Source organism: Heptranchias perlo, chromosome 10, assembly GCF_035084215.1.
Source record: "Heptranchias perlo isolate sHepPer1 chromosome 10, sHepPer1.hap1, whole genome shotgun sequence".
Taxonomy (NCBI): domain Eukaryota; kingdom Metazoa; phylum Chordata; class Chondrichthyes; order Hexanchiformes; family Hexanchidae; genus Heptranchias; species Heptranchias perlo.
The window spans coordinates 5990601-6005292 of NC_090334.1; the positions used below are offsets into that span (position 1 = coordinate 5990601).

Genomic DNA, 14692 nt, shown 5'->3' on the forward strand with positions numbered 1-14692 from the left:
CCCAACTTCTTTTAGTACTATTAACTTGCACTATAATAAGCTGAATTCTGTAATATTATTGTTCTGGTATAGGAAAGTTACTGCTGTCTTCACAGGTAAAACTTTGGCAATTTGCTTTCACTTACCCAAGAGAGAGATCAGTATTTTAAACTGGGATACCACATATAGCTAGAAGACAAAAAAAATCAAACAAGAACAAGCTTCAGTATGGAGTAATAAAACAAAATCACACATCAATCATGCTTAATCATAGGGCTGTGCTTAGCTACTCACATTCAGGATTCCAGTCAACTGAAGCAAATAGGAGGCACATGCAATGTAGCATGACAAAAGGAAATAATTGTGAAAAGTGGCCAAGCAAATGGATGGAAAGGACACATGTATGATGTACTGGTGCAGTCAACAAGCAATGTGGAACAAAACTGCTTGAAAATTGAGGAACTTGCCCCAACAGCAACTCATTCGTAAAATGTCAAAGGAAGAATTGGGCATTCAGACGAGGAAAGGTCCTCATACAACTAATACAATAACTATGCCCTTGTGTGCAATACATGAGAAGGGAAACACAGCCTGGGTGCATAATTACTCTGTTAGTGAGAAAAGTCATCTTAGTATTACAATGGGAATGAGGCAGCACATGTCTGAAGAGAGGAACAGCAGTGTCACCTCAGTAATGGCAACACAAAAAAATGTAACCCATTCATGTACTAAGCCAAAGTGATTGGTTCCTCCAATATGGAAATTAAACCCTGATTTCAGGGAATTATAGAGCAGCATTGTGTGAAGTTAGCTGTGTGGACTGGAACCACGAGGCTCTTTTCACAATTTCCTCAATCACCTTATCTTAACTTACTGAGACACAGGACTTCATTTTCTCTCACTCTCCAGTTCCCATAGTGTCTCAGTACAAGGCCCAGTTGACAGAAGATACGAAGGAGCCACATGGCTGTCAGTTCCAAAGTCACACCAGAATAACAAAAAACAATTTAATCTCCCTTCTACTATGGGAAGCGCCAGTACTAAAAGATGCGCAAATAAATTAAACTCCTCCCAACTGTGGGAGACACCAACAACTTGCATTTATATAATGCCTTTAAGGTAGTAAAGCATTCCAAGGCACTTCACACAGGGACATAATCTGACAAAAATTGACACTGGATCAAAGGAGGAGATATTAGGACAGATGACCAAACACTTGATCAAAGAGGTAGGTTTTAAGCAGCATCTTAAAGGAGAGAGAGGTGGAGAGGCAAAGAGGTTTGGGGAGGGAATTCCAGAGCTTAGGGCCTAGATGGCTGAAGGTACAGCCATCAATGGTGGGGCAAATGAAGTAGGGGATGCACATGAGGCCAGAGTTGGAGGAACACTGAGTTCTCGAAGGGTTATAGGGCAGGAGGAAGTTACAGAGATAGGGAGGGGAGGAGCTGTGGAGGGATTTGAACATGAGGATAATCATTTTAAAATTGAGGTGTTGAAGAAGGAATTGTCAGGAAGCTCCAGGCCTCAAACCCAACATTTGATTCCTGTCTCAAGTCCTTCCTGCATGATTCCTCAGCTGAAGGGACAGGCAAGTGTCCACCTCTGAATCCTCTGCTTGTCAGCAGGTGCACTGGCCATTGTTCTCTGTGAGAACACAGCACCCTTTAGAAAGATCCAGGACATGAAATAGGGGAAATCACAAACACAAAACACACTTTAATTGTGCTGCTATCAACATATCACAATTGGCACCTGCCCCTTATCACTGGTAATTGTTAAACTGAATAAAAGGAAATTACATACTTGTACACATTATTAAAAAAATACCCAAACTAGCTCTCTTGGTACCTCAGTGGATTTGTCCAGTGAATGGCTGAGCCATACAGACCACAAAGATCCTAGCTTAGGCTGTGCTAATTAGCTGATCTCAGATAAGGACAGGGGTCTATAAGTGCCCTTTGTGCCCTGGGCTAGGAAAAGAATATAATCAACCAAGGTTGCTACTCCTGATCGCTGCGAGCTGGAAGCAAATGTGTGCATACCGAGCAAGACAATTATCAGCTTTGGCTGTGGTGTGCCCTCCCCAATAATTGCCTCAAGCGAGGGTGCCTAGTGCCAATGGAACCATGCTGCAGTAGGGAATCAGGATCTTTAGGAATGAAAACTATCAGAAAATTTGGCAAGAGAAAATAAATACCCAAGTAGGAAGCAGCTTCAGGTACCATTTAACTGAGATTTCTACAGTCTACTCCACTTAATATAGTCACTTAATTTAAATTATCTGGTATTCATTCAGTTATCTTAGTATATCAGTGACAAGAATTCCAGATGGCACCAGTGAATAAACACACCAGCATCAGTCACTGCCTTCAGGAGAAATGGGCAGAGAATTGGGGTGGAGAAATGGGCTAGCCTAATTGATGGATAGCAACGGGGAACTTTCCATTACTGCAACATCAGCTTACCCTCTCTACAGGCACCACCACCAACGCCTGGACAACACTACAGTAGTGAAATGAGGGATGCAGCACATACCTGTTGAATTTTCTTTGAAAAGTTTTTGTTGGATTTTTCTAGTAAGACTTCAAATCTATTGCTACCTGTTTAAAGAAAGGAAAACAATGACTTACCTAACAAATCAGTTTTCACAACATGCAAATATTCCAATACCAACAGTAATTTCTCAGCTCCCTAGTTGTACCTAGCCCCTTTGAGGCTTATCTGCAAATTTTCCCTACCCAAATGAACCTGGTCGATGAATAGCTAGGGTTTTTATTTTAAAAAGGGGGTCAGCATTGTCACTAGGATTTCAGCAAAGCATAACAGTCAGGTTATGAAATCTTCATACTATGTTCTTTAAACTGCAGCGTAATTACAGAATCATCTTTGCAAACTTGGTTTGTGTCTGGAAAGAGTATTTTGAACTATGTAACACCAGGGTGAAGTACTGGCAGTTACAGATCATTGTCACTGGTAGTGGGAGTAGATGCAATTTGAGATGAAGAATTAAGAGTAACTGTGGGAAAAAATATAATTATAAAAAATCTTTGTTACTATTTAAAAATAAAAATTACATTGGAGACATTCCATTTTGGATCTCCTTTCCTCCAGGCTGCTCCAGTGATGTCACGGATCAGGAGTCCTCTGTGTTCCAGAGGACCTCCATTCATTTCAATTGGTATCTTCTAACTTTGGACTAGAACAGGAGCTGATCACAAATCTGCTGTATACTTTTTGGGTCACATGTTTTTCTGGGGTTGGGCATTTCTGGATCAGCGTTAATGGGTGGAAGGAGATGGCATCAATCCAACCTCCAGTGGCACCACTCTAATCTCCTGCTCTGTTGGCGTTAACAGTTTAGAAACAATGCGTGAGGAATCACAGCCACAAACATGCTTCACAGCACTCTCTGGTGCAGTTTGTTTGTATTCCAGTGTATCCCCTAATAACAGAATTCATTTTAACTGATGCTTTCCTTGTATTGGTAGATTACAAATCAGGAACACACAAATGCATTACGCAAGGAATGATCTGGGTGGAAGAATGAGATGATGCAACAGATAGTTGCCCACATCTGACAATTCTCAGTTCTTCAGTTAGCAACAGCCAGCAGTGAATCCTACACCAAACCAACAAGACCTAACTGAGAATATCATTCAAATGATATGAGTGAGAGACTGAAAATGAACTACTTGCCTAATTCCTTCTTGATCCTGTAGAGAAGGAGGTGTCCTGGCTTGGTGCCAACAAGAAGCCAATCCTCTGAGAGGGGGATAAAATGGACATAACAGTTATCTGTTAAGCATTCAAAACTACAATGTATTTGAAAAAATCGTCATGATAAACAAGCTGCTCCACTGCCAGTCTACAGAGAACTCCAGTGCTGAAGTGCTCACTACAGATGCCTGTTGCTAGGATTCAGTGTTATCATTGGGTGTATTTAGTGTATGCTACAAATACCCTTTAGAGAAAAAATTCACACATCAATACGCTTCCAATGTTGTGCAGTACACTTCTGGTGTGATACTCTTAGTTCATTGCCTCAAGTTGCTCCCATCACAACCACTATAGACAGACCTAAAACCACCAGTACTTCATCTTAATGTTATACAGCAAAAATACTCGCTCTAGACAAAGCCCAAAACAGGAAGGACAGAATCTATAATTTTATTACTGGTTGTTTCAAAGTACAAGTGAACATAGTTTGAAAATTTCATAAACGCACTACTTGACTGCAATCCTAGCCGTAACACTTGCGTAGCACCTGCAATGTTGAAGGGCAACAAGGGATGGGTAATAAATGCTGGCCTTGCCAGAGATGCCCATAATCCCATGAAGTAATAAAAAAAAATGTTGCCACTCAGTTCACCTTGAAAGTGGGATCTTTCACAGGTGTCATCTATGGCTCAGTGGTACCACTCTCGCCTCTGAGTCAGGGTTGTGGGTTCAAGCTCCACTCCAGAGACTTGAGCACATAATCTAGGATGATACTTCAGTGCAGTACTGAGGGAGTGCTGCACTGCCAGAAGTGTCGTCTTTTGGATGAAACATTAAACCGAGAGGCCCTGTCTGTCCTCTCAGGTGGACGTAAAAGATCCCATGGCAATATTCGAAGAAGAGCAGGGGAGTTCTTCCCGGTGTCCTGGCCAACATTTATCCCTCAACCAACATCTAAAACAGATCATCTGGTCATTATCTAATTGCTGTTTGTAGGACCTGGCCGGGCATAAATTGGCTGCACATTTCTTACATTACAACAGTGACACTTCAAAACAAGTACTTAATTGGTTGCAAAGTGCTTTCTGACGTCATGAAAGACACTATATAAATGCAAGTCTTTCTTTCTTACAATTGGAATGTAAATGAGCCAGGGTTTCACTTTTTTATTGATGAATAAATATATCTCAATGATCAAATTGGTTTGCCAATTACTGTCATACAAATTAGACACAAATGAGGTGGCAACAACTCACGATGCTAGAAATGCCTCATTTAGCCAATCCGGCAAAGCAAAATCTAAGTCATGACAAAGTTTGGGAACCAAAATATAAAATTTAACTGGATAACTTTGAGAACCCAATATGACCTGTAAATCAGCTGCATATGTGTGGGAGGAGATTGCATTTTGTCCTATTTCACAGCTGAGAGATTTTCTGGGGTTCCAAGGGTTAGGCAAGTTTGTATTTATACCTCCCCAGTGTCCACTAAGGAGCCAGTCCAACACACAGGGTCATTCCCCATCAACATAACTAACCAGCAAGGAGGGTCCACCCAAATCAAGGGTCACCAGGCAAGTAAGCAAAATAACATTTTTATTGAAGTGACAGAGAAAAATTGTAGAATGTATATTATTCTATTCTACAGTAATATTGAACTGGGAGTACTACAACAACTTACATTTAGATAGAGCCTTTAATGTAAAGAAACATCCCAAGGCATTTCACAGATAGAAGTAAAGATAAAGCACAGGAACCAGGAAGGGAGAGGTTAGGAATGACTAAAAGGTCAGTTGAAAATGTAGGTTTTTAAAAGTTGAGAGATAGCGGGATTTAGGAAGGGAGTCTAAGCAACTGGAGGCTTTACTACCAATGGTGCGGAGGGTGAGATGCACAAAACATCAATCGGGGAAGTAGACTGGATCAGCACTCTACTTAAATGAGATATGTTTGAACCAATAAGTGGTTTATTCACACAAGATATATAAACGAACTACACAATTTTCACAGTGAGAATATGTATTTCCCTATATTTCTTGGTATATGAAAACAACAAATTCATAGCTTGCTTTCTCTTTGAATGTGGGCCCTAAAACAGAAGACCACTTACATTAGCTTAATCTTTCAAGACTCAGCTGGTTCAGGCTTTGGGACATAAACTATCTTGGCTGCAAAATTCACACGTTCTGTCACTGCCACTCTGTGTGAACCGCCCCCTTAAGTCTGAGAGATGAAATTTCCTGCCCACCTTGCTATCTTTTATACAGCTCTCCAACAATCAAGAACCCGTCCCTTTTTTCCATTAGTCTCAGAAACACCCATCAATTAAATTTACTCCTCTTGATTAAAGGCCTACCCTTTGATGTATAACCAGGAAGTTGCAATGCCTGGCTATTACCTGATTGTGTGAATGGAATAGGAAACTTTAGGCAATCAGGTATCATAATGTCCTATGGGACAATAGGACCATCTCTAATACTATGAGATGCATGTGATGTAAATACACCCCCCCCCCTTTCAAATCACTACTGTATGGGTAAAACAAACACCCAAGTTGAGGAAAATCTAAGACAAACAGGTTCGGGTTGACGACTTTGTTAAAGAGAATAGCATAAAGCCTTGGGAGCTAACTCCCTACAGGCTAAATCGAACATTACAATACAAGCGAGAGATCAACACACGCAAAAATTCATTTTTCCACAGCCATAAAAAACTCATTAAGATCCATTTAAATATACCAACACCACTAGCTATACACAAACAGCTTATTTGGCATACTGCTTTCGTATTTTTACATTGAAAGCATATTGAGCCTGATACACCACAGTGGAAACTGCAGGTGCTCCAACATACTTTAAATACAGCTCAATTTAAGGTTTTGACACATCGTAAAGCTGCGCAACTGATTTTTGGGTTACTGTATGCATGAACTACCAGTAGTGCCCAGGACAAATACAATCCAGCAATGGATATTTTGATAAAATCTAGTAAAATATATTAAAGTAGTCCTCATATTTTCCCCTGTATGTTCTTTCCTCTTCTACTAAAGGTAGTGACTCACACCGGGATACAGTACCTTGAATGCCAGAAACCCTCCAGTACCTATTCCTGTAGCTTTTCACTAGGCTAATTATAATCAGGCTGCTATTCTATCGCCAACATTGCACATAGTTCGACGACTGAGTCACAAACAACCACTAACATTTGAGCACATCAGGGAGACAGAAACTAACTCTGTTGACATGTGTGATTCATCCACTGTTCTCATTGTTTCGCATGCTGATCTTAATATCACTGAGAAGTTCAATACCAAATTGCAGCCATCCCTGAGCTTGGAAGGAGGTCAAATGGAAGGTGGAAAATGTGCATGTGTTGGGGGGCGAGGGCACATTAAGAGTGAAAGAAAATAACAGAGCATCAGAAAGACAAATAAAACCTGACAAATACAAAACGATGGATGTCAGTTAGAGGGATTAAGGAGTTCGGATGACAAAGCAAGGGAACATTTTTTAAAATTCTCATTATGCAGCAAGCACATTAAACACGGCTGAAATAATGTGGCATTGGTGAAATGGGAATATTACAGCTCTTTTCAATGGTGAATTACAGCAGAAATAACTCTACTATACAATAGATATTTTATACTTAGAGGAAATTAAGATTAGGAGATGGGGAACTTTTTGTAAAAGGCTGTGTCTCTTAAGAATGTAGCATCTAATTTGCTGCCTAATTGATCCACACTAACCATCGTAGTATTAGCAGGGACATTCCACAAATACACATAAGGCAGCATTTACAGTACTACAAAAAAAACCTGAAGTGTTAGTTAAATAAAAATTACTGTTTATAAGTTGTAGCTGAAGGTTGAAGTAACAAGCCTGGATGCAGATTATGAGCAGATTGAATTAGAAGTGTCAGCAGTTACTCAATTCTGCATCTTTTTAAACTCTGCTCGCAAGCACCACCACGGGAAACTATCTTAACATTCAGATTAACTCTGTATATCTTTCTGGATACCCATGATTGCTAGGATTTATGAACTCTTCTGGATTAGAATTTGTAGATGAGCCTCCCCGCTCCCTCACTACGCTGAGTGATAGCTCACTTTTGTCCCAATAAACTTGAAGGAATAGTGACACCACTCTTAAGATTATCGGCATTCTGTGTATTTGCATAGATTTTTGTACATACAAGAATGCTGTGTTTTCTGTTGTACTGGTGACAGTGCTATCACTGAACTATATTTCTGCAACTTTCCATTGTTACAGACTTTCAACAGGGAAGAAGTATCCTGTCCACAAGTTTTTAAAGTGATTTCCATACATGGGTCCCTAAAACTATCTGCTCCTCCACAGTTCCTAGCTGAATTTAGAAAATACTCTGATCGATCTATCTTCGGTCCAAAGTGGATGACCTCACACTTCCGCTCGTTTACCTCCATCTGCCACAGTTTTGCCCACTCACTTAATCTATCAATATCCCTTCGCAACTTTCTGCTCCCATCTACACTTATTGTGCCACCTAACTTAGTGTCATCGGCAAACTTGGCTGTACGGCTCTCTATTCCTTGGGCTCACCTGTGATGCCGCCACAATCAAACAGTCTTTCAACATTTACCGTCAACGCTAATACATGAGTAATGGTCACTTGGGCAAGATACTGGAATGCAGTTGACACCCTGGACCAGACTCCAGAAAACAATTACCATCTTCAACAAAATGGGTCGGGAAGGGAGAAAACTGGTATTAAAAAAATACTCCCTGTGAAATAAGATTGAAGTTTTAAAACTTCAATCAATAATCAAACCATTACTCTCCCCACATTTCACTGCTCTTTCTCATTCTACCTTCAGGGTCTGAATCAGATTCTAAATCAATGCTTCCTAACATGTACTAAACAGTTAGAAAATAAAAATCTAAACAATACCGGCTGCTTCGTATGAAGGCATGATAGTGGATAGGCAATGGCTAACATTTAAAGAATGAATGCATGAATTGCAACAGTTATACATTCCTTTCTGGCGCAAAAACACAAAAGGAAAAGCGACCTAACCATGGCTAACAAAATAAATTAAGGATAGTATTAGATCCAAAGAGGAGTCATAAAGTTGCCAGAGAAAGTAGCAAGCCTGAGGGGATTGGGAGCAGTTTAGAATTCACCAAAAAAGGACCAAGAGATTGATTAAGAGGGGAAAAATAGAGTATGAGAGTAAACTTGCAAGGAACATAAACGTGGACTGTAAAAGCTTCTACAAGTATGTAAAAAGAAAAAGATTAGTGAAGACAAATGTTGGTCCCTTGCAGTCAGAAATGGGAGAATTTATAATGGGGAACAAGGAAATGGCAGAGCAATTAAACAAATACTTTGGTTCTGTCTTCACAAAAGAGGACATAAATAACTTCCCAGAAATGCTAGGGAACCGGTCTAGTGAGAAGGAGGAATTAAAGGAAATTAGTATTAGTAAAAAAGTGCTGGAGAAATTAATGGGACTGAAAACTGATAAATCCCCAGGACCTGACAATCTGCATCCCAGAGTACTAAAAGAGGTAGCCATGGAAATAGTGAATGCATTGGTTGTCATCTTCCAAAATTCTATAGATTTGAGGGTGGCAAATGTAACCCCACTATTTAAAAAAGGGAGAGAGAAAAAAGGGAACTACAGACCAGTTAGCCTAACATCAGTAGTAGGGAAAATGCTAGAGTCTATTATAAAGGATGTGATAACAGGACACTTAGAAATTATCAAGGGAATTAGACAGAGTCAACATGGATTTATGAAAGGGAAATCATGTCTGACAACCTATTGGAGTTTTTTTGAGGATGTAACTGGTAGAATAGATAAGGGAGAAACAGTGGATGTGGTGTATTTGGATTTTCAGAAGGCCTTTGATAAAGTTCCACATAAGAGGTTAGTGTGCAAAAGTAAAGCACATGGGATTGGCGGTAATATATTGGCATGGATTGAAAATTGGTTAACAGACTGGAAACAGAGAGTAGGAATAAATGGGTCTTTTTCGGGGTGGCAGACGGTGACTAGTGGGGTACTGCAGGGATCAGTGTTTGGGCCACAGCTATTCACAATATATATCAATGATTTGGATGAGGGAGCCAAATATAATATTTCCAAGTTTGCTGATGACACAAAACTAGATGGAATTGTGAGTTGTGAGGAGGATGCAAAGAGGCTTCAAGGTGATTTAGACAAGTTGAGTGAGTGGGCAAATGCAGTATAACGTGAATAAATGTGAAGTTATCCACTTTGGAAGGAAAAACAGAAAGGCAGAGTAGTATTTAAATGGTGATAGATTGGGAAATGTTGAAGTATAAAGGGACTTGGATGTCCTTGTACACCAGTCACTGAAAGCAAACATGAAGGTGCAGCAAGCAGTTAGGAAGGCAAATGGTATGTTGGCCTTCATTGCAAGAGGATGTGAGTACAGGAGCAAGAATGTCTTACTGCAGTTATACAGGGCCTTGGTGAGACCACATCTGTAGTATTGTGTGCAGTTTTGGTCTCCTTACCTAAGAAAGGATATACTTGCCATAGAGGGAGTGCAGTGAAGGTTCACCAGACTGATTCCTGGGATGGCAGGACTGTCGTATGAGGAGAGATTGGGTTGACTCGGCCTGTATTCACTCGAGTTTAGAAGAATGAGAGGGGATCTCATTTAAACATATAAAATTCTGACAGGGCTAGACAGACTGGATGCAGGGAGGATGTTTCCCCTGGCTGGGGGGGGGGGGGTTTAGAACGAGGGGTCACAGTCTCAGGATATGGGGTACGACATTTAGGACTGGGATGAGGAGCAATTTCTTCAGAGGGTGGTGAACTTGTGGAAATCTCTACCATGGAAGGCTGTGGAGACCAAGTCACTGAATATATTTAAGGAGGAGGTAGATAGATTTCTAGACACAGAAGGCATCAAGGGGCAATGGGGAGAGAGCGGGAATATGGTATTGAGATAGAGGATCAGCCATGATCATATTGAATGGCGGAGCAGGCTCGAAGGGCCGACTCCTGCTCCTATTTTCTATGTCCAACCTCAAAAGAATTGCTAAGCAAAGAAACACAAGCTAACATAGCAAATACTCAGATATTAGAGGGGGATATCACACTCACACACTCCATAATCAGCCTCTAAAATAATAGCTTTGACAGACACTAACCATGGAACAGATAACCTCAAAGAAAATCCCACCGGACTTGCTCGACTCAAGTTCTTGAAGGATATGGACACAAAATGTTACTCTCAAATAACTGGAAACATTGTATTTTTTAAAAACATAGAAGTGTTCTTTGTGTAAGTACACACAAGGTACTCCTTTATTTTCAATAAAAGTTAGCCATGTACCATACACAGAATTCAATACTTGGGAGTGATAGGTATATGAAAAATATAAACCACCACTTATTGCATCTATCCTCTTAGTTTAATTATATCTAGTGACTGAGTCATGGGGCTTGATCCCATGGTACTATTCAAAGATGAACAAAGGCATTCTCCTGGGGCCCTGGCCAACATTTATCCCTCAATCAATACCTACAAAAGACAGATTAATTGACTATTCATCTAATTGCTTTACATGGAGCCTTGCTGTGCACAAATTGGTTGCTGCATTTGCTGACAAAACAACGACTACAATTGAAAAATAATTCAGTGGCCTTTGGGGTGTCCTGAGGATGTGAAAGTACTCAACAGGTGTTTAAAACAATCTACCAGGCAAGGTATTCGAGACAAAAACATTCGGGGTGTTACAGTCAGACACTAGGGGTGAGCTTTGATATGCCAAATGGCCTTTTTATATCCTAGGATGTTCTTAGAAAAACAAAGGAGATTGAGAGCATCGCACCTTGGCACTTTACTGCACAGGCTTGAGCCAATATCCAACATAGTTGGATGAACTGCTAAACCAAGGACTTGTCTACCTGTTCCAGTGAACATTAAAGATCCCATGACACTATCTGGAGGGGTTGGGAGTTCTCTGGGTGTCCTAGCCATCACTCAACAAGCACCAAAATACTGATTATCTAGATTTTGCTTTGTTTATCGATGTAAATGTCACCTCAAAGTAATTCACTGTATGCGAAGCTCTTTGGGATGTTTCCGAAACCCAAGACACTACATCAATAAAAGTCTCTCTGTTGGAGTACAGGATAATTACGAGGCCACTGCACAGGTCTGGGGCGATGCTTTCAGTCTCTCCTCACAGCTGGCAAATATTGTGGCATGGGGAGATCGTGAAAAGTTAAATATTTTACAAATGGAAAAGAAACACACAAACTTCCAGAGATGCAAGAGGATATTAACATTAAACAAAAAAGACAAAGCAGACTAAATACTCTCAATTTTTAAATAGTAATTTACACCTGAAAACATTTAGGACTGAGATGAGGAGAAATTTCTTCACTCAGAGGGTGGAGAACCTGTGGAATTCTCTACCACAGAAGGCTGTGGAGGCCAAGTCACTGAATATATTTAAGAAGGAGCTCGATAGATTTCTAGACACAAAAGGCATCAAGGGGTATGGGGAGAGAGCGGGAATATGGTATTGAGATAGAGGATCAGCCGTGATCATATTGAATGGCGGAGCAGGCTCGAAGGGCCGAATGGCCTACTCCTGCTCCTATTTTCTATGTTTCTAACTGGCTGTACCTAACAGGGGCAGAAGGATTAGTTAAACCTCTCTCTGGTTTTGAGGTTCCATTATAACTTTGGTCTGGTTGTTCTGATGATGTCATCAATAGGCGACCGAAAGTTTTGTTCCTCCGCCTCCCCCGGGGGCGGTTTTAAACCCGGTTAATCGTTTAACGGTTTTTAACGGGGTCAGCGAACCTCCATAACATCACCCAATTCCGGCACGCTGACTCGGCCTCGGCTCCACGAGCCGGTGGCCCGCCGGGGCTCTGCCGCTCGAGCCATCCCCGCTCAGTCCCCGGGCTGTCACCCTTTCAGCTTCTGCCCGGAGCCTCGACAATCGCCCGCCCCGCCATAACAACAGCCCCTTACCCCAGGCCGCCATGCAATCTATCTGCAACGGCAGCTTCTCCAGGATCGGCACCGGCTCGTAGGCGTCATGCATCCCTGCGGGGAAGACAGGCCGACACAGCGGCCGGCGCAACAAACTCCTCACGAGCTGCGGAGGCTCGCGGCCGCGCGCACGACAAACAACGGTATCGCGCTCGCACTCGCGCGCGCGCGCCCCCCGCAGTCCCGTGACTTCCACCGCCCACTGCGCGCGCCCCGCCGAGCTCCCGCCTCAACCGGCTGCGCGCGCCCCGCCGAGCTCCCGCCTCAACCGGCTGCGCGCGCCCCGCCGAGCTCCCGCCTCAATTGGCTGCGCGCGCCCCGCAGGCCACTGGGAGCGTTCGACACGCAGAGCTGTTTGTGGGGATTGTCGTCGGAGAAATCCTGTCAGTACAGTGAGTGCCCAGGCCATTTGGCCCAACTGATCTGTGCTGGTGTTTATGCTGCACACCAGCCTCCTTCATCTAACCCTATGGGCCTTTTATCCCTTTCTCCCCCATGTACTTTATCCAGCTTCCCCTTAAGTGCATCTATGCTAGTCGCTTCAACTGCTCCTTGTGGTAATGCATTCCACATTCTTACCACTGGGTAAAGAAGTTTCTCCTGAATTCCCTTTTGGATGTATTAGTGAGTATTTATGGCCCCTAGTCCTGGTCTCCCCCCCCGCAACAAAAATATATCCCCGTGAGGAGGAAAGACTCCACAAAAAGGGTGAACTAACCATGGCTAACTAAGGAAGTAGAGGATGGTATCAGGTTAAAAGAAAAAGCATACAACATGGCAAAGATTACTGGTAAGCCTGAAGTTTGGGAAAACTTTAAAAAAACAGCAAAGGATGACTAAAAGAATAATAAAGAGGGAGAAAATAAATTATGAGAGTAAGCTAGCAAGAAATATAAAAACTGACAGTAAAGGCTTCTATAAGTATATAAAAAGGAAGAGGGTAGCTAAAGTAAACATTGGTGCCTTAGAGGATGAGACTGGGGAAATAATAATGGAAAACAAGGAAATGGTAGAGGAAGAACCTTGGGAAAATGGTGGGAGAACCTTCACCACACGGACTGCAGCGGTTCAAGAAGGCGGCTCACCACCACCTTCTCAAGGGCAATTAGGGATGGGCAATAAATGCCGGCCTCGCCAGCGCGCCCACATCCCATGAACGAATAAAAAAAAGTCCCCTGGACCTGATGGCCTACAACCGAGGGTCTTAAAGGAAGTGGCTACCAAGATAGTGGATGCATTGGTTGTAATCTTCCAGAATTCACTAATTCTGGAAAGGTCCCGCAAACATAAGAAGGGAGTGAGACAGAAAGCAGGTAACTATAGGCCAGTTAGCCTAACATCTGTCATTGGGAAAATGCTAGAATCCATTGTTAAGGAAGTAGTAGCAGGACATTTGGAGACTCATAATACAATCAAGGAGAGTCAACATGGTTTTATGAAGGGGAAATCGTGTCTGACAAATTTATTAGAGTTCTTTGAGGAAGTAACGGGCAGGGTGGATAAAGGGGAACCAATGGATGCAGTATATTTGGATTTCCAAAAGGCATTCGATAAGGTGCCACATAAAAGATTACTGCACAAGATAAGAGCTCATGGTGTTGGGGGTAATATACTGGCATGGATAGAGGATTGGCTAACTAACAGAAAACAAAGAGTCGGGATAAAAGGGTCATTTTCAAAATGGCAATCTGTAACTAGTGGGGTGCTGCAGGGCTCAGTGCTGGGGCCTCAACTATTTACAATATATATCAATGACTTGGATGAAGGAACAGAGTGTCTTGTGGCCAAATTTGCTGATGATACAAAGATAGGTGGAAAAGCAAGTTGCGATGAGGACACAAAGTGACTGCAAAGGGATATTGACAGGTTAAGTGGGCAAAAATTTGACAGATGGAATATAATGTGGGAAAATGTGAAGTCGTCCACTTTGAGAGGAAAAATTAAAAAGCCAAATATTATTTGAATGGA

General features: G+C 41.9%; 1 protein-coding gene across 1 annotated transcript in view; it reads right to left on the bottom strand.

The window, feature by feature from the left end:
• Window positions 1–12845, bottom strand: part of vps39 (VPS39 subunit of HOPS complex) — a 79097-nt gene extending 66252 nt beyond the window's left edge. The window contains exons 1-4 of the mRNA XM_067991174.1: window positions 12704–12845; window positions 3676–3741; window positions 2515–2579; window positions 126–168 (exon numbers count right to left, since the gene is read on the bottom strand). Of these exons, the coding sequence (XP_067847275.1) occupies window positions 126–168; window positions 2515–2579; window positions 3676–3741; window positions 12704–12776 (247 nt within the window). The 5' untranslated portion in view covers window positions 12777–12845. The remainder of the gene's footprint in view (window positions 1–125; window positions 169–2514; window positions 2580–3675; window positions 3742–12703) is intronic.
• Window positions 12846–14692: the final 1847 nt, after the last annotated feature.